Source organism: Cydia pomonella, chromosome 17 (assembly GCF_033807575.1).
Source record: "Cydia pomonella isolate Wapato2018A chromosome 17, ilCydPomo1, whole genome shotgun sequence".
NCBI lineage: Eukaryota > Metazoa > Arthropoda > Insecta > Lepidoptera > Tortricidae > Cydia > Cydia pomonella.
In genome coordinates, this window is record NC_084719.1 from 2,023,292 (window position 1) to 2,044,377 (window position 21,086).

At 35.8% G+C, this 21,086-nt stretch overlaps 1 protein-coding gene across 2 annotated transcripts; it reads left to right on the forward strand.

Annotated features, from left to right (window-relative positions):
• The first annotated feature begins 1,006 nt into the window (after positions 1-1,006).
• Positions 1,007-18,987, forward strand: LOC133526781 (serine protease snake-like). 2 transcript variants are annotated; one of them, XM_061863527.1, is made up of 11 exons: positions 1,007-1,273; positions 1,347-1,411; positions 2,870-2,932; positions 6,811-6,925; positions 13,113-13,175; positions 15,162-15,253; positions 16,048-16,122; positions 16,645-16,752; positions 17,212-17,434; positions 17,984-18,147; positions 18,787-18,987. In XM_061863527.1, the coding sequence occupies exons 1-11, from the start codon at positions 1,246-1,248 to the stop codon at positions 18,967-18,969; spliced, it is 1,179 nt and encodes a 392-aa protein (XP_061719511.1). In that variant the 5' UTR covers positions 1,007-1,245; the 3' UTR covers positions 18,970-18,987. The 2 variants fall into 2 exon arrangements, with proteins under 2 accessions (XP_061719511.1, XP_061719512.1); XM_061863528.1 differs by lacking the exon at positions 16,645-16,752 and having other exon boundaries at positions 1,011-1,273.
• Positions 18,988-21,086: the final 2,099 nt, after the last annotated feature.

Here is a 21,086-nt window from a genome sequence, read left to right on the forward strand (position 1 = left end):
TTCGATTCCAGCCTGGGGCACCGGAGGCCTTGGTCACTTTATCTTAGTATATGACATTTATTTCAGTTTAAAAAATTTACTCTCCTATAGGAAATGTAAAGGTCAGATGTCAGAGCCAAAATGTATGAAACAGACAATTTTTTATTCGCGATTTCGGGATTGATTCCATAGTAAAAATTTCTCAGTATGAGCAATATATTCACCCGTAAATTATTGCAGGTGACTAAATAAACATCCTGTATATTGTAGAATTCATTCAAGCTATAAAAAGCGTAGGAAAGAAGGTATAGGTAAAAAACTTAGTCACCTGTTGTATGTAGTTGTGACGTGTTCGAATAGACATAAGTTTTTTACCTATAAATAAGTTGGACGATTCTCTCATGGTGATATCTTTGGGCATTTGTTAAAAACTTTACGTAACGTAAGTATGGACCTAGTACGCAGCAAGCCGCTACACTCAGATTCAAATTTATATCTTTATAAATGTTATACTCGAATAGTTCATGTTTTATACTTAAAACTAAGCTTCTGTTGATGTTTTTTATTTAGGTAGGTATTCCTCTGGAGTTGCAGGTGTACATAGGCTACGGAGACTGCTTACCATCAGGCAGGCCGTATGCTTGTTTTCCACCGACGTAGTATAAAAAAAAAGGTAGGTACCTACATTTGTAAATTACCTTACCTTTTCGGAGTAGTAATTCGAATAAAGCTCCGCATGCGTCGTATGCACCATCTAGTTCAAGCGATCAGTTCTAGGGGTATTACCTTACCATTCATTAAAACCAAGCAGCACTGATCGTTCGTAAACCCTATGTCATAACAATAAGATCTATAATTAGTCAGCTAACCATGTCAAAGCTAATTTACAGCAACACTAATAACTGATCATTGATGTACCTTAAGACTATGCAAATAAGGTTGATAATAAATAAGTTAAATGTGTCATTATCTACATAATTATGTATGGTCAACTAATTTGATTCCTAGGCCACTATAGAACCATGTCATAATGACTTCTACGACAGTGCTTATTGATCGAGTGATGCATGTAATGTATAGAGTAGTTAAAGCGACAAGGTTATATAGTGGCCTAGGATTCAAATTGGTTGAATGTACACGTCTTTAACCAGATGACCGCGAAAACAAACTGAGAGAAGACGTCTTACGTTTACATAAACAAAGTTATTATCTTGCCTATACTCGTATTGCCTTTTATGACTGTAATATAGAATTATCATTAGGAAAATGCTCAAGTTAATTTTAATTTGCTCAGGTAATAAGATTGTCAGGTGTTTGTTTTGAATATTAGTTTGTTTATTCGTAATAATGATTATGTGTTTCGGCAGTGTCGTGTTGCGTGCAAACTGTGGGATCATATAAGGATTTTAACGCAATAATAAGAAATAAAAGGGTAAGTTAAGTGTACTAAATATACTCAATTAAATTGCGTAAGGCGATTTTCACACTGATGCGACTTTCGTATGTAGCCAATTACCCCCTTATTCATAAACGTGTACTGAAGTTATGATGCCGCTAATAATCGTTTGTCCCTCTCCATCATACCAATACGTCGGAAAGGGACAAACGATTATTAGCGGCATCGTAACTTTAATACACGTTTATTTTATTTTATTTATTAAGTACAACCACATCGTATATATTACATATCATCACAGTACTCTTAAAGTATGTATGATATTGGGAACGACGTAAAAACTATGGAACATTAAATTTTATAACATTAAATTTGTAAGACTTATAAAACAATTAAGTAATATATTTACAATTTTACCAATAAATACTAATATATAATTTAACACAGAATAATTTAAATTTGAAACTAATTATTATTTTTGTTTTGGCAATATCTTAGATTTAAAAGTGGGTAGACGGTCATGGAAGATGTCAACGAAATTTTATGAATATAAAGTATTTAGAAGTAATTTGTATTCCCTGATTAATATGACCTCGGTTTATTTAAAGCAAGATTGAATTACTACTGAACCAGTGAGCTCCATCTTAGGCCCTGTCTTCACTTTCCATCAGGTGTGACTAGGGCCAATCGCCGATCAGTATATAATAAAAATAAAAGCGATTATTCGCAATAATTGAAATAAAAACAGATTTTGCTTATCGCGCATTCTTCTCAATATTTTCTTACAAGGAAAGGTACCCAACTGTCCGGTTCCGATTTGATTTATATTTATATATGTTATAGAGTAGTCTAAAATAACGGAAACGTATTTTTTTTAGCTGCCCAAACTCAACCTATTGGGAAAAATTGTCCTCCAAAGTACTAAAACGTTACTAAATCTTCTAACTCCTATAGAAAGTGATGCTCAAGCAAGTTGCTAGTTAATGGCTTGTTTGAGTATAGGTATGTTTGAGAACAGGAAAAATAATGTACACGTGTTTTGTTATATCTGCTTAAACTCAAGTTTTCCTAAAAAACACCCGTCTTTATGTCTAACTTTAGCGATAAGATATTATAAAACTTCGAATGTCGATTTTTTTAGGAAAAAATGAGTTTTACGACCGGTCTGGCCTAGTGGGTAGTGACCCTGCACCGTACACCGTGGCCACAGCGTACGGTATAGGTGATAATCTTAAATACATTTTTTTACTAAATTAAACTTGATAAAACAATAAAAATAAAATGAAAAAATATAAACTTGAACATATAAAAAAAAAAAACAAAAGTTAGTCACCGGGCGAGATTCGAACCCGTATACATATATATAATACCGCCAGTATCCTTGGTACAATGCCTCAAGAGCCTATTTTAGATTTAAGTTAGTAATAGTAATCCTCTGTATATATCCAATTTATATATGAAAGTAGATTTAACATAATAAATAATACTTTTCAGCAAGATGTCGACTCCAGGTGGTCGTGGGGATTCGTTGACGATTATGAAACGACAACAAAAACAGTGAGTATTGTACTAGTAAGGTAGGCTATTTCTAGACTTATTGGCGATTTTTTAGATTCCATCTTTAATGTAGGTAAGCACTCAATTATAAGTTATTTTCAAAAGGCCAAGAGGCCAATTCAAACGTAGATAGATAGATAGATAGAATACTCTTTTACAGTACATATGGGGCTACTTTATAGCACTAGTGCGAGAAGTAGCATATTACGTTACTGTGTCGAACATTTAAAGGGCCATATCGACGGTCCCAAGTAACACTGTCGGATCTGCAAAATGACTACTTTCCAGCAGAGCCAATCAAAGTTTTGCAAACAGGTTTTGACTCTATAAAATCGTCAAATTATGATATTAACTTATAAAATTTGGGAATAGTTACTATTTTTAGATACTCTTAAAATGTGCATAAGTAAAAATAAGAAAATACTTGAGGAAACCTCAGAAATAGTACAACCGACATTTTTGCCTAAAGATTCTTAAACGATTTTGTCGGATGTGTCACATACTACTTTTTTATTTGGACATGGTTCATATAAAATGGTCGTATATGTCACTAACGCCTTTTTTTATTGGACAATAGATAATAATATGGGTCGCATGTGTCATTTACGACTAAATTACCTGTGTTGTGCATTTCTTCTAGTGGTAAGATACGACAGTTAGATGTTGTGTTATGTGTTTAAAATAAAACATTTTAATTGATATATGATTTATTCCAACATATGAGAAGTATATTGATCTAGAAAAAACAAAATAATATATATATTACATATATTATTGATTCAAATCAACATTAAATCACAGATTACTATTAAACGAATAGTCAACAAAATATGTCATTAATTAGCAAAAAGGATTGCACTTTAAAGAAGAAGAAACGCGACCTTTAATCAGTATCACTATCAGTATATGAATCACCTTGCACGTTTCTTTTTTTCTTTTGGCCTTTCTCCTGGTGAGTGAGAGCCTTATAAAATTGGTGGTATTTTTCCGGGATTATACCACTATTGCACAAATCGACTAAATCTTTGTGTTTAGCATAGGTCAAGGGAAGTGGTCCATCATAAGCATTCATGAGTTGAAATTCTTTTGCTAATCGCTGTGTATTGTTGCGAGTTGGATACTTAACAACCACAATTGTTTTTGGAAATTGGCCAATTTGTTATTTATATTCAAGCCTGTCGAATTCTGTTTTATTCACCTTCACTTCCCTAAGACGTTCCATTGCACTTTTTCATTAGATATGTTCTTTGCCCAATATTTAGTTTTTAACAACTTTTTGATATTATAAAGATCACTCGTGCCCATTTCATAAACAACATATGGCTCACCTTCTGACTTCGCCCAACGAACTAAGCAGTACCACTCCTCAGGAACATAAATCATTTTACGCACACTAGCTCTTTCTATCACGGAGTGGACGCTATCAACCTCGTTTTGAGTATGACCTTTTTCTAAAAATCGATGAGTGATAGTGACATTAAATTCTCTGGCTGCGAGCATATACAATGTAAAAACAATGCGATTTCGGTTTTGACCGCCACAGTTGTCAGACCAAAAGCGAAATTCCTCGACACCTTTTTGAGCATGTTCTTTTATAAAATTGTACAGACAACTAGACACTTCATTAGATCCACGTTTTGCAATACCTTCGTGCCACATATAGCATTTCCCTGTTTTATCACCGCAATTATAGACAGTACAATTTTCTTTATGGACTTTTCTTTTTTTGCTCTCGTCAGTTTTATAAGTTTTTTTTACGTGGCTTGCTTGTAGAAGGCGTGTAAGGGCCGCCAATAGATGCAACCGTTGATGGCGTTGGAGCATCAAAATCTGGATATGTAGAATCATTCTGAATAGGCGAACAATTCGAGCAGAATTGGCTATTGCAATTATGATGAGATGAGTGAATAGGAGAAGGAACTGGTGTATCAGACGCATTTTGTGGATTATTTTCTGAATCTAAAACAGTAGTATCTATCACACGAAATGATGTAAGGATAATATTATGCATGCCTGGAAATTTATCCTGCGGTAGATTCTACCTCTATAATACCTGATAAGATACGAGGAGATCTGCTCGTCAGGTTATCTATTTCTGTAGGCATTTCAGGGAAGTTTTCTAACTTTACATCAAGATTTCCAATTACAGCAACGTTAACTGCACTTTAACTAGCAATATTTGGTCTTATAGTAGAAATTTCATATTTTTTTAAATCTGCTGATGATGGTGGTATAATTTCTTCTTCACCTGGAATCGGTGAAACATCCTCGTCACAATTGCCATTTTCATTTTCGTCATTAAAAACATCTCCGAGTAAATATTGCAACTGGATTAAATCATCTTCATTATGCTCTGGAATCGGCGATTCTGGTGCACCTTAAAAACACGTAAATTATTAGTTTTCACTGATGTGATTAAAAACATGATAGTATATAAAACGTAATAAACTAAATGGTAGCTCACTCTAAGGCGTATGTGGCTAAAGCGTTACGGCTTATACAAGTGCAAGGGCAAGTGCTCAATACTACTACTTCATTACAAATCATAAGTTTAGATAAGTGTGAAACATTCAGCAGGTATAAATAATACAAAGTCTCTTTAAAGTAGTCAGTTATGCCACTTAAAACTAGAAATAATCTGATAAAATCCATACAAAATTGTCGGATGTGTAACTTACGACCTAAATAGTAATTAATTTTCCGTAAATAATGAAGGTAGTGTAACATAGAACATAAGCAGTAATTTTATATCCATGAAATAACGTCGGATATGCTATTTACGACATAAGTTATAATTTTGTTCCATGTAACAATGTCGGAAGTACCACATACAACACAATAAATTGTCATAATCCAATGAATATTGTCGCAACTACCATAACCAACATTATAGTATGGGCACACCAACCTAGTCAAAACAAATCTAAATAAACCACAAGAAACACCACGTATGGTATTTTTAAACAATAAACCAGTATTGTAATATTTATACTTTAGTGACATTGTACTTACCCATATTATCTTCAGAAAAAAGGATGTGACTTGAATTCACGGCATTTTGTTTCTTCTTTTTTCGTGGAATATTTTCACTGCCTGCAGCCAAAACTGATTGTAACATCCGTTTGGACCGATTACTTTGCCATAATGATTTAAAACATCAAAAATTCTTGGCTTTTTTAAATATGTGCCGAGGAGCTCGCGAAGTCGGCGCTTATCCATACAATATTGTGGGTACTGGCACAAACGACCGCGTCGCCCTACCCGCGCACCCGCTAACATTGTTGCAACGCGTCATCCGACATTGTAAACCGGACGCTGTGTAAGATACGACATTCTTGTGACATATTATTTCAGAAAATAGAGAGAAATGTAAAATTCTGAAAATGACACATTATAAATTTGAATGTTTTAAGATTATTAATGCAATAAAACGAAAATGACGATTTTGTAGATCCGACAGTGTTACTTGGGACCGTCGATATGTACTGTAAAACGTTGTACGATACATGTGCGAATAGGTAATTCGCAACTCGTGTCGATTTAAAACACTCCCTTCGGTCGTGTTTTAATTTATCGCCACTCGTTTCGAATTTCCTATTTTTCGCACTTGTATCGTAATGTACTATATTGGCACACCTCAGTAAAAGATACAGCTCAAAGAAAAACAATTGATTAGTGATAGAGGCAGACAACAAACGGCAGGCGGGGGGACGTATGTTTTGATATCAAAATGTTGTCCTTGTACATATCCGTACATGTATTTACGCGAGCTACACGTGCAGACGAATGATAAATGGCCTCCAAAATACCACTTAAACTTTTTGTGTCGAATTAATGGTTAAAAACAAATTATGACACAACTTTTGATTGTTTAACAGAGAAGCCACGAGCCATACGTAAGCCCCAGTCCAGAACCAGAACCAGAAGTGTGTCAACCGTACAACCCACCTACTCCAGACTTCGGGGCTCCTGGTAAGAGGATCAGCCAAGCGAGTAAGTGTCACGAATAACTTAATATAAATTAAAATTTAAAAATCCCTACGAAACAGATGAACTGATTTTAATCAAACATGTCTAAGAACCAGTATTATAAAACTTGCTTTCAAATGAAATAAAAAAATATACAAATCGGTTTACCCGTTTAAAAGCTATGGTGCCACAGACAGACAGACGAATATTATATAGCGGTCAAATTTATAATTATAATATCCCCCGTTTTGTGTCAAGGGTTAATATTTTTACTTACTTTTCGACGAGGCAGTGCAGAATTCAATACCCCGTTTACGATATATAACATTAGTTAAGTTTCAATTGGCATGGATTATAATATAAATTAGCACTTATCTAGGACTCTAGGATATAAGTGAGTAAGAGCGTCGAGAGTTTTCACATTTGTCCGATCTGATATTGATGATGCTTGAAGAAAAACAGTGCCATATGGCATCAAGTCTTTACCAATTTTTTTTTTTTCATTTTAATCTTAATTTATATTGTTATTTTTTTCATTTTATGTTATATGGAATTAATTTCTGAATTAAATTATTTAATTGAATTTATTCAGCAAATAGGCCACAGGAGCAATTTTACATGTCAAATGTTTACAAACAATAAAAATAACAAAATAACTACAAATATGAAATCAATGAAATAATAGATGCTTTATTAGAGATGTATACAGGCTCATAATGGCAAATTACACAAAAAAAAACTATGATAAATAAATACAACCAACAAATATGAAAAACTACTAAAATTCTTTAGAGATGTATAAGTGTTTAAGTATCAGAGGTAATATATAAAAAAAGCGATCATTAAATTATCCTTTGAGATGTAAAGGGTCCCCACTTCCCCAGGACTCGAATTTTTATATAAATAATAAAAAGGCATTTTGTTACTTTGCAGTCGTATGAACAACAGCCGATATCGAAACGGGCAATGTGAAAACAATAATATATCAAGCAAAGAAAATCAACCCGCAAAATCAGAAGAAGCGTAGAAAATTACTTAATTACATAATTATAATATTAAACAGCCGGAAAATATTTAAAATGTTGATAATAAAATTTGTCTACCGTCTATTTACGCACACAGATAAAACTATAGTTCAATCACGTTAAAAATGCAGTAAAATCATCCCTGTCCGTCGACCTAACCACGCGCGTAACCAATAAAATCGTACCTAAATAGAAAGTCAAGTTAACAGTGACCATTGAAGGCATACTTTCTAATTAGGAACGATTTGATTGGTTACAAGCATCGCTAGGCCGACGGAAAATGATGATTTTACTGAATTTTTTACGCGAACGAACTATACGTATATAAGTGTCTCGAAGACTACAAGACCCGATTGACCTAAGTATTTAAATAGCGACTAAGAAACTTTATACTCGCAGAGTATTCCTCCAGATAAACTATCAGATTTCGTGAAACTTTGGAGATGGAATAACCCGACCCCATCCATTTAAATCTCACCTCTACCTGTTGCTCCGTAACTTTTAATATCGTAATAATATCCAGCAGTCCAAGAATTTGAATTGAAATTATGACTGCTACGTAATGGCTGTTGATTTAAAAAAGAGTTGTGAGTTTGGTGGGAGTTTGTGACAGGTCTGATTCATCCTTGATGCTGAAGTTGGATTTTTCTGTTCGATTATGAACTAGGAAATACGATAAAATAAATTTCGCAAAGTTGCAAAAGGGAACAGAACCCCTAATGTAAATTATTTAGATTACGTTTGCGTTAAGTATCATTTTGTATGGCATTTAGAAACAGCGCGCCAAGCGGGACATTTTGGAAACTCAAAATTCCATATAAAATGAGACGTCACGTCACGCTATCGAATAAATTTACACTAGGGGTACAGATATGTTCTACTCGTATGTTGTAATTTTATGCGAACTGCCTATTTTTAGGGTTCCGTACCCAGAGGGTCAAACGGGACCCTATTACTGAGACTTCGCTGTCCGTCCGTCCGTCCGTCTGTCACCAGGCTGTATCTCATGAACCGTGATTTTTTGATAGATAGAAATTTTCACAGATGATGATGTATTTCTGTTGCCGGTATAACAACAAACACGAAAAACAGAATAAAATAAACATTTAAGGGGGGCTCCCATACAACAAACAATTTTTTTTTGCCGTTTTTACAAATAATGGTACAGAACTCTTCGTGCGCGAGTCCGACTCGACTATCCTTAATTGGTATATTTGGTATATGTAATGGTTTTACGAAAACGACCGCCATCTGAAACGCTCACAGTGTTTTCCGAAATACGAAACGATAATTTGTACACGAGTTCCAAAAAACGTCATTAGTAGAACATAAGCTGAGTTAGAATCCACGATCCGATAGGACTAACACTTACCGGTTTATACTTATTCGATAAACTGTAGCTTGCCGGGAAGATCCTTTGTAGTTCGTGTCATCCAATGACGCGCAGAATTGTCAAATCTCACCTTTAATAACATGACATTATGAGTCAAGACTCGCGTCTTCGTGAATGACACGATATATAACAGAAACCATCATCTATCTCATAAAAGTAACTATTACCGAGTTCTAACCCGTGTCCTCAAAGCCTTTTTTAAACTGAGGTTTGTTACACCAGCATCGTGGGAGGACAGTCTTATAATCAAAATGTCGAACGTGTCCCTAATACGTGCGCACATTCGACCTTATGGAAATGTCGCGATATTGATTCTACCCGCATCTAACAAAGTTACAATTTTGTTGAAACTTAGAGTTCAAATATGTTTTATTTTTACTGTATCAAAGAATTTCCTTCAAATGGTACGAGAAAGGTTTGTAGGTACGAGGATGGTACAAATAAACAGAAAACCACAACGAAAATAACACTGTTATGTTCAGTTACGACTTTTTATTTCCGTCGGAGTTTGATATAATCTGGTAAGTTTGAAGAGCTCCTTATTAAGAGTGGAATGAACACGAAAACACAACGTGGGACAAAACAAAATATATTTTATGTAATTTTTCGTATTTCCATACGTTTTCGTAACTCAGCGGAAGACTTTATAAGACATACAATGAAATTGTGCTTATATTGTACAGAATAAGGAACTCTATAGGGACCGTGCGCGTTGCAAGGTTTTGCTCTTTCCGGTGCATGCGACACTAAACTCAAAGTACACCAATCCTCAATTACTACCAATATTATAACAAACTATTCTCATAACGAATGAAACTCAAATGAACTTGTTACTAAAATGAACCGTTCTCGATTTGCACTTTCCTCAATATGGGCCAATTCCAAATGGACTGAAGCTCATAAAAACCGATACACAGAAGGCTCTTCTCCCAAAATACTCTAAATTTCAATCACAGAACACCCGTTTCCCATAATGATTGATTCACAAAACGGTCTTTTCCCAAAATACACTAAATTCTTGATTGTCATATTTTAGGAAAGGAATCGATGTCATCATTTATTGTTTCTTGAGATTCGCCATGGCCAAGAGGAGTTCCAGCACCGAAATTATTTTTATTGAGAACCAAAACGGGCGCCCGCTCTCCTTTATGACGGGCACAGGTATAATTTTAGTCACGAGAACAAAGATTCAATGTATATGTTTGGAGGAAATCGCCTTCCTCGAAAATTTTTGAGCAGTAGTAGTCGTCCGCATTGCTCTATATAGTTCTATAAGGCAATACTGACATCTTAGAAAAATACTATTTACAAGTACTTTCAACATAAATAGTTTTCGCTGAAAAACTCTCTTTACTAAACATAAGTGCCGCGAATTTGATACGAATTAAAGAGCCCGGTAACGTGTTTTTTTTAATTTCACTCAATTTTTGGATACTATTTTGCAGCAAATTGTAATTAATATATTAGTATGTATACATATTTCATATGGAACCCTAAAAGGCAACGTACCCGTATAAAGTATGACAATCGTGAATTTGGTGTATTTTGGGAACATGACGTTTTGTGAATCAATCATTATGAAAATCGGGTGTTCTGATACTTTCCCGAATATCAAATTTAGGGTATTTTGGGAAAAGAGCCTTTTGTGTACCGGTTTTTATGACCTTCAGTCTATTTGGAATTGGCCCATATTGAGGAAAGTGCAAATCGAGAACTGTTCATCTTGGTAACAAGTTCATTTGAGTTTCATTCGTTATGAGAATAGTTTGTTATAATATTGGTAGTAATTGAGGAGTGGTGTATTTTGAGTTTAGTGTCGCATGCACCGGAAAGGTTTTGCTATCTTTTGGCCTGAATGGGACACATACACATGCCAAAGTACATTGACACTTCATGCCAAAATTGCCAAAGCAAGTGCTGCCGTCTTCCGTTTTTGTACGTTTTCTTGTGCCTAGTAGGTCCTGCCATCTTGTTAGCTACATTGAAAGCATAAACTTCACATTTAGACCTCGCGCCAGAAATCTGACGTCGCTCCCTACCCAATCACCAAATTGTATCGAATTTTGACGAAAATGAATAAAACGAGAATATTAAGTGGCGTTTCTTTGAACTAAAACGTCACTTTTGATACTGATATATCCAATCTATATCGTATCTATACCTAATATTTGACGTATTATCTTAAAGTTGGAATCGGGCTGTTAGTACTCGTACGGCAAAAAGTTCTTTTTAACTTGTGAATATAATGGTAAATGAGTAACAGTTATTTCAAATATGGAAAATATTTGCATATTTATAAACTCAGCAGCTACATAAAATAGACCCAACTTTTAATCCAGCAAATATAATGTAATTTAAATTGCAAAGTTTTTGATAAAGCCAATGCAGTGGCATCTGCCGTTGAATCTGCTTTTAAGCCATTTGCAACTAAAGAGATGGGCCGCTTTGGGAAATATTGCCATAGCAATGTTGCACGGAGTGGGAACGTTAGCTATTTTCATTCTTTCTTGTAGAAAAGAAAAAAATCATTTATGATCATGATCAAAGATAAAGATAGTTTATTTTCCAAGTAGGCATATTACAATGCGCTTAACGTCAAATACAGCTTCGCCGGTTCTAACTCTACACCTCTGACCCGAGAAGATTTAAATCCCTCCTAAATTGTTGGAGAGTTACCCAGTATGGGACCGGCAAGAAACTTGGATCGTTATAATAATTCAAAATAAAAACCTACATAGTATATAGAGTAAGAAATAAACAGACACTTATCACCTTATCCATTAAACGTCTTCTAAAGTTACGATGACGCTAATAATCGTTTGTCCCTTTCCGACGTATTGGTATGATGGAAAGGCACAAACGATTATTAGCGGCTTCGTAACTTTAGTAGACGTTTATGAACAAGGGGGTAAAAAACCTGTTCCGGACCTGTTAAAAATGGTCAAGCAAATTAATTTGTATGTATATCTTTCATACTCGTGTTCAAATACCTATAAGTATTTATCTCCCCTTTTTACATTTGGTGCTTTACAGTTTAGAGAACCGTAAAACCATTAACTGTACTCCAAAACTGACTCGAACATCTTACTTTAAGGACCTGTTTCACAATGTCCAACCAAGTAAAGTATTAGATAGCTAATTAACAACTAAATTAACTGCCAGATAAAAGTAACTTAAGTTGTAAAGGTATTTATCAACCAGTTAAGCTCATTTGAAGATTGTGAATCGCCAACGACGACTTTATTCGTCAGATAAGTGGCAAGTACCTTATTCAGGACTTTACTTGGACATTGTGAAACAAGTCTCAAGTGTAACTATTATTCGAACTACTCAGTTCTGAGACCAAACATTCTCATACATGAGAGAAAAAAAAAGAAAAACTGAAACAAAAAACAGAACCAAAACATTGAGGTCATTTAAACCATCAGACTAAGCCAGGCAGTATTTCCGTCGCGTTGTCCTCATGGGAGCCTGGGGTCCGCTTGGCAACTAATCCCTAGAATTGGCGTTGGCACTAGATTTACGAAAGCGACTGCCATCTGACCTTATAACCCAGAGGGTAAACTAGGCTTGAGATTAGTCCGGTTTCCTAACGATGTTTTCCTTCACTGAAAAGCGTTTGGTAAATACCAAATGATATTTCGTACATAAGTTCCGAAAAACTCATTGACACGATCCGGGGTTTGAACTCGATCTCCGGATTGCAAATCACACGGCAGCCAGGCAGTATTTCCTATTGAAAAATAAACGACACAACACTATTAGTTACATAATTTAAATTATTCCATTTCAGAATGCGAGGAGTATATTTGGCACATGAAAACTCGAGATGAGAGACAAAAGAGGCGCAACCTGTGTAAGTACTAGTAGTAAGTACTGGCGGGGCCTCTATTGAACTTGATTTCTACTATACCAGCTAGCTTAGTTTTTTAGGGTTAAGGTCCCGTTCCGGTTCAGATTACACCAGCATTACTACATTACTGCCGTAAATGTCAAAATCCCCGGATAATACCCGGATTTTTAGGGTTCCGTAGCCAAATGGCAAAAAACGGAACCCTTATAGATTCGTCATGTCCGTCTGTCTGTCCGATTCTGTCACAGCCACTTTTTTCCGAAACTATAAAAGCTATACTGTTCAAACTTGGTAAGTAGATGTATTCTATGAACCGCATTATGATGTTCACACAAAAATAGAAAAAAAAACAATAAATTTTGGGGGTTCCCCATACTTAGAACTGAAACTCAAAAAATCTTTTTTCATCAAACTCATACGTGTGGGGTATCTATGGATAGGTCTTTAAAAATGATATTGAGGTTTCTAATATCATTTTTTTCTAAACTGAAAAGTTTGCGCGAGAGACACTTCCAAAGTGGTAAAAAGTGTGTCCCCCCCCCCCCGTAACTTCTAAAATAACAGAATGAAAAATCTAAAAAAAATATATGATATACATTGCCATGCAAACTTCCACCGAAAATTGGTTCGAACGAGATCTAGTAAGTAGTTTTTTTTAATACGTCATAAAAATTAAAAAAAAAAATTTTTTTTCATCAAACCCATACGTGTGGGGTATCTATGGATAGGTCTTCAAAAATGATATTTAGGTTTCTAATATAATTTTTTTCTAAACTGAATAGTTTGCGCGAGAGACACTTCCAAAGTGAAAAAATGTGTGTCCCCCCCCCCCCCTGTAACTTCTAAAATAACAGAATGAAAAATCTATAAAAATATATGATATACATTGCCATGCAAACTTCCACCGAAAATTGGTTCGAACGAGATCTAGTAAGTAGTTTTTTTTTAATACGTCATAAAAATTTAAAAAAAAAAAATTTTTTTCATCAAACCCATACGTGTGGGGTATCTATGGATAGGTCTTCAAAAATGATATTTAGGTTTCTAATATAATTTTTTTCTAAACTGAATAGTTTGCGCGAGAGACACTTCCAAAGTGAAAAAATGTGTGTCCCCCCCCCTGTAACTTCTAAAATAACAGAATGAAAAATCTAAAAAAAATATATGATATACATTACCATGCAAACTTCCACCGAAAATTGGTTTGAACGAGATCTAGTGAATAGTTTTTTTTGAATACGTCAATAAATTAAAAAATAAATTTTTCATCAAACCCATACATGTGGGGTATCTATGGATAGGTCTTCAAAAATGATATTTAGGTTCCTAACATCATTTTTTTTTAAACTGAATAGTTTGCGCGAGAGACAGTTCCAAAGTGGTAAAATGTGTGTCCAAAGTGGTAAAATGTTGAACAAGATCTAGCAAGTAGATTTTTTTTTAATACGTCTTAAATGGTACGGAACCCTTCATGCGCGAGTCCGACTCGCACTTGGCCGCTTTTGACACTTGAGGTAGTAATACAGTCAACATTAATGTCGCGCTGCAGGAAACGTCAAATTTTGTACAAATGTCTTGATAAAATTACCTTTTGACGTTTTAACAAAATCAATGTTGCCATCCTGATTTTTGCTACGGCTTGTCTAAGAAAATTTTAGACGCACTGCCACTGGTAAGTAGGTTCTCATACTGGTGGTTATATTATAATATCCCACCGGGTTGATGATGAAAACGAATACTTGGAACAATATTTTAACTTTATTCATTTGTTACAAACATAATAACCAATTTACAATAAATATTCCAAGACGTCTTCACCATATTGTTAGGTTAGGAATGTAAATTAAGTTAAAGTTTAAGTTAAAGTGTAAATTAAGAATAGGAAAAAATGCGACTGGAAATTACGCTATAAGGAAATAATGATTTTGGGAAAATTACCTAACCAATCTTTCGTTTGCATATACTATAATAAGTATGTGGTTTTAACAGGCACACAGTATCTGCTGAGTCGACCGAATAAAATGCCTGTCCTCGCGGCAATCGGTGGCCATATTACAATACCAGGGGAATATCCGCACATGGTGAGTACAAACCTAAGGCTGCCTTTCCATTGAGGAAGTAATGAGGGGAGACGTGGAGGAATCAACCAATAACACTGGTCGTCTGATTGTCCGTTGGATTGTGACTAATGCTATTGGTTGATTGCCACACGTACCTCTCATCTGCGCCGAAGTCGAAAACAGCCTAAGACACTAATTTATGTAAAAAAAAAAACAAAGTAAAGCCCCTAAGCTGAAGTAATTATTTATAAACCAAACAAAAACAAAAATAGCTAAGTAAATACTCACAATGTGTCTGCAAACTTTACGTAATGTTACAAATTTTAAATATAGAATTTATCCGAACACAGCTTGTCGACCACGTAGACTTAGCATAGGCTGCGTTTCCTTCAGAGATGTGCGAAGATGCGTAGCGAGGGATGCGTTTGTTAAGAACCAATAGAATCACTTAATTAGTTTTCCACACTCAGCGTGTAATGATTCTATTACTTCATATCAAACAATCCCTCGCAACGCATCCTCGCACATCCCTAATGGAAACACACCTTATTTGTAATCATTTGTATGTACAGTCAAGTGTAAAAATATGGGTGTACACATCTTAATCAAAAATATGTCCCATAGCATCTTATTCCAGTGTAATAAAAGCGTAGTACCATATTTATGAGACGATTCTCTCGATACATATTTTTGCAGCTGACTGTACCTGTTTGTTACTTACTAACTTTAAGCTTCTTGGTGCATTGGGTTTATCTGTTAACAGATTTTCAAATATATATATTATTAAATAATTAAACAAAGGTTTATATTTTTAGGGAGCAGTGGGTTGGAAAGCGGCTGGTGGTGGCACGTGGATATTTAAATGTGGCAGTTCTCTTATCAGTCACAAGGTATTTATACTACTTATTAAATTATTTACCAGTAATCTTAAACGTATACTTAATAATATAATAATAATTCAGCCTATATATGTCCCACTGCTGGGCACAGGCCTCCTCCTATGTCCGAGAGGGCTTGGGCTATAGTCCCCACGCTGGCCCAATGCGGATTTGGGACTTTACATACACCTTTGAATTTCTTCGCGGATGTATGCAGGTTTCCTCACGATGTTTTCCTTCACCGAATGTTGTTCCGTACATAAGTTCCGAAAAACTGAACGATTTGAACCTGAACTGAGATTTGAACCCGCGACCTCCGGATTAAAAGTCATACGTATACATAGTTAATAAATCTAAAAATGAAACTAAATGTATCGAGTGAGGAAGATGTTTAACTCTTCAGTTTCCTACGAGTTTGGAGTCTAAGTCTCTTCGACAGGTATTTCAAGAGACTCAAAGGATTCAAATTATTTACTTACCTGACGTTTTCTTCTTCTTAAAGTGCCATATAATTTTCCTGTTTCCTGTTGTCAGTTCCTGCTGACCGCGGGGCACTGCTCCCGCACATCCAGCAGAGACCCCTCTGTTGAAGACCCGGTGCCGAAAATAGTTCGCCTTGGGGACAAAAATATAGCTGACGTGGTGGGTTTTAAATTTTCTACATAATTATATATTATTTACTAATTTTCAATCTTATTTACTTCTTATAAAATAAATTATAGAATAATGTTATCTACATAAATCGTCACCTCTGCAGCAGTAAATCTCCGTATGGGTCTTAAATGTGTCTTAAACAAGGCTCGAAACTGGTTTTTTCTTCATACAAAAAATACCGTTTTAGTTATTTGGTTTATTAGTTCATTTTGAATGGGACAATCTAATAATACGAAGTTGTAACCTGTTGTTGTAATACATGATTTAGTCCTACGTAAAGAGCATAAAATAATTAAAAATATTTGGCTGTTTCGGGGTTTAAATAAAACAGTTCTGAGCCTAGGTCTTAAATACTAAGAACCATATTTTTATTTTATTATTATTTTATATGAAATACTTTATATGTATATTGGTTATAATAATGAAAGGCTTATTCCCAACTTTCAGTTCTCCAACCGCCAACTCCCCACTGACAAGACCATCTTGAAAATAACCAAGCATCCAGAATACGCCGCACCAAAGAAGTACAACGACATAGCGATCATTGAGCTGGTGGATGCTATCACGGACTTTACTGAGCTGATCCAACCAGCTTGTCTTTGGACCAGCTTTGACACTAGCAGTCTAGGTTATAAAGCCAACCTTACTGGCTGGGGAGTGATCGAGACGAGTAAGTTAAATCCAAAGGTTTTAAACTTACTTTGCCCTTGAATTTGTGAAAATCAGATGTAGCTGAAAGTATTTCCACAGGATACCTTGAATTTTTGCAACTTTATTACGAAAGCAATCATTGAGTTGGTGGATGGTGTCATAAAATTGACTGAACTCACTCATGGTCACCACCAACCACCAACCACCACCACCACCACCACTTTACTGAGCTGATTCAGCCAGCTTGTCTGTGGAGCGGCTTTCAGACTATCAGTCTTGGTCATAAAGTTACCCCTACTGGCGGGGGGTGATTAAGACAAGTGAGTAAAATTATGAAAGCATTTGACGTGGAACGTCTTTATAATCGTCTTTAGAAGTGCGACATTCTGATTTCGTAAGCAATTTCATGTTCAAGGAATTTAATAAAATGCCAGTTCATACGTTGTCAGTGACATTATCAGATTGGCGGTTCATTCATTCATATAAATTGTCACTGTGACAATCACAATACGTCACAGATCTTTTTTTTACTATAGAAGAAGGTCATGAAGGTAAAGTTATTTTGCAGCTGGTCTCCAATCGTCTCCCGAGCTTCAGGCAGCGGAGGTGGACATCATCGACTCTGGCGTTTGCGACCAGCTTCTGCGGCCGTTTTGCAGCAGGTTGTGGTGTGGTCTTCAGGACGGGCAGATCTGCGCAGGCAAGCTCGCTGGTGGCGTAGATGCTTGCCAGGTAAAATGAATATCTAGTGTGTCTCATTACTGGGTACCCCTTGACTCATAAAGATTTATTTTTCAAGTAGACAAATTACAAATCGTTTATTAACGTCAAATAAAGCTACACCGGCTCTAACCCTATATCTCTGCCCGAGCAGATTTAAGTTCCTCCTCAATTCAAGGAGGGTATCTCAATATACTTCTCGCCAACTCTTCTTAGTTTGACACTCCGCCGATGCCTGTTGTGTGACACTTACTTTTTAAACAGTACGGGTAGCCATATTTTTCGTATGCATCCCAAGAGGGCTGAATGACATGTATTTTACTGATTTTTAGGAAAAGTTAAATTTAACTATAAGACTGATAGTATCTTTAGCTACCTACTCGAACCTACTACTACTGACCAGGGTTATTGACCGAATGATATAGGTCTTCGGTTCAACTAGATTATTAAATGTCTTGTCTTGAGTATTACTTATACAAATTTACAAAGGATCGTACGTAAGATAAATACAATTTTTAAGTTCGCACACAAGAAGAACTGGTCTGTCTGGAGGTTAAATAGTTAGAGGGATCTAAATGTATTTGTTTGGAGCGAACTACTAGTATAAGAATGGTAACAGTAATTTTAGTCAATCTTCCTTTCATTCCCCAGGGTGACTCCGGCGGCCCTCTCCAAGTGCGAATCCCTGGTGTAAACGTCCCCGGACAAGGCACGATGCACTACGTGATCGGCGTGACTTCGTTCGGCATCGGCTGCGCCCGCTCCAACAAGCCGGGCATCTATGCCAGGGTGTCGCACTACATTGGCTGGATTGAGGAGATTGTGTGGAAATAAAATACTGCGAAAATTGCATTTGTTTTTTTTTATAACGATAGGCAGGCGTTTGACCACGATCTTACCTGATGGTAAGTGATGATGCGGTCTACGGTGGAGCACGCTTACCTATGAGATACCTATTTACCCTAGCCTTGAAGAGACCCAGATTGTACTCATGCGGAAACACAGACTCGGGCAGGGCATTCCACTCCTTGGCAGTTCGCATAAGAAATGTTGAAGCAAAACGCTTCGTGCGTATTTGTGGAATACCTACCATGAAGCGATGCCGGAGTGCCGATTGTCTGGTAGTGCGATGGTGAAATGGGGACGGAGGAATAAGGTTGTGCAGTTCCTCGGCACACTCTCCGAAATGTATCCTGTAAAAGATCGTTAGGATGGCAACCTTGCGACGATGCTCCAGACTTTGGAGTCGAGCATTCGTCAGATCGTCATCATGAATGATTCTCACGGCTCTGCTCTCAACTGACTCGAGCGCCTCAAGCTGTGAATTATTTGTAACATAACTAAGATTGCGTTATCACCTATTTTCTACTCTAGATTGTAGAAAATATTTGTATTACATAATATGTTATACATTATAATAAAACAGTTATATAAATTCAGTGCAAGTAAGTTGTCTCATGAACTTGTAGTGCATTTATTACCAAGCTAAAAATTAAATATAATTAAGCAACTAAGTAAGGCCCATAATAGATGTCTTCTTCCTAGCGTTGTCCCGGCATATTGCCACGGCTCATGGGAGCCTGGGGTCCGCTTGACAACTAATCCCAAGATTTGGCGTAGGCACTAGTTTTTTACGAAAGCGACTGCCATCTGACCTTCCAACCCAGAGGGTAAACTAGGCCTTGTTGGGATTAATCCGGTTTCCTCACGATGTTTTCCTTCACTGAAAAGCGACTGGTAAATATCAAATGATATTTCGTACATAAGTTCCGAAAAACTCATTGGTACGAGCCGGGGTTTGAACCCGCGACCTTCGGATTGAAAGTCGCACGCTCTTACCGCTAGGCCACCAGCGCTTACTTACTTAATATATGTATACCTTACAAACTAAAATACATACGTACAAATGTATTGTAAAATGAGTTATTTGTTGCGTTGTTGTGAGGTCCCGTGTAGGATTCGGCAGATTCCCACGGAACCGCCACCATACCCTTCTGCTAGAAGTAGAAATGGGTAACTACACGGGTAAACATGCATAATGTTGTAAATATGTTACATATTATGTATGTATGGTATGTTATTGTATTATATTTGGTTGTTGTCGAAGTAGCACCGCCCACAATCTCTCTGCTTTGCCTAAAGGTTGACTGGTAGAGAATGCCTTATGGCATTAAGTCCGCCTTTTGTACTATAAGCTTTTCTTTTGTGCAATAAAGATTAAATAAGATATAAATAAATAAACTGACTAAGTCCCACAGTAAGCTCAATAAGGCTAAAAGAGAAAATAAATAAATACCCGAGAGCGGGTATTTTCCCGGTATATCCCCGATATTTACCTTATCCGCGGGTATTTACGTTTTTCTTCTAAATATGATGTGTTAAATGGTACAGTCAGCATCAAAAGTAGCGTATCAAATAACGTTTCATAAGTATCTACCATTCTGTAACAGCCTAACAAAAAGTGATGTCCTTAGTATAGAACAACTAAGACTGTAAAAGATATACTTTTGAACGCGAATTTTAGAAATTTATCTATATTTGGAAAAGTTATTCGGAATATCAGATACTTTTGGCGCGTTGTTTCATCCGCTACTTTTGATGCTGACTGTGAGTAGAAATAAGATTAAATTAAGTAAACTTTTGTAATGTTACATATAACGTATATTGAAATCAATTACGAAAAGGTTATAATTAGGTGAAGTTTGATTTTAACATATCCTTATGCCTTCTGGAAATATTTTAAAATGATTTTAATATACATTAGAAAGATGAAATAAAGACTACTGGTAAATAATAACAATACAAAATATATAGTATCCTAACTTGGAAAGCTCATAAGTCAGATATATTTAGTTTTATGACAATAATGCATATAGCCTTTTGTGTAGAAAATCTTGTCTACTTTAGTTTGTATTTACAACACTTCGATATTAATGACAGATTCCTAGAAA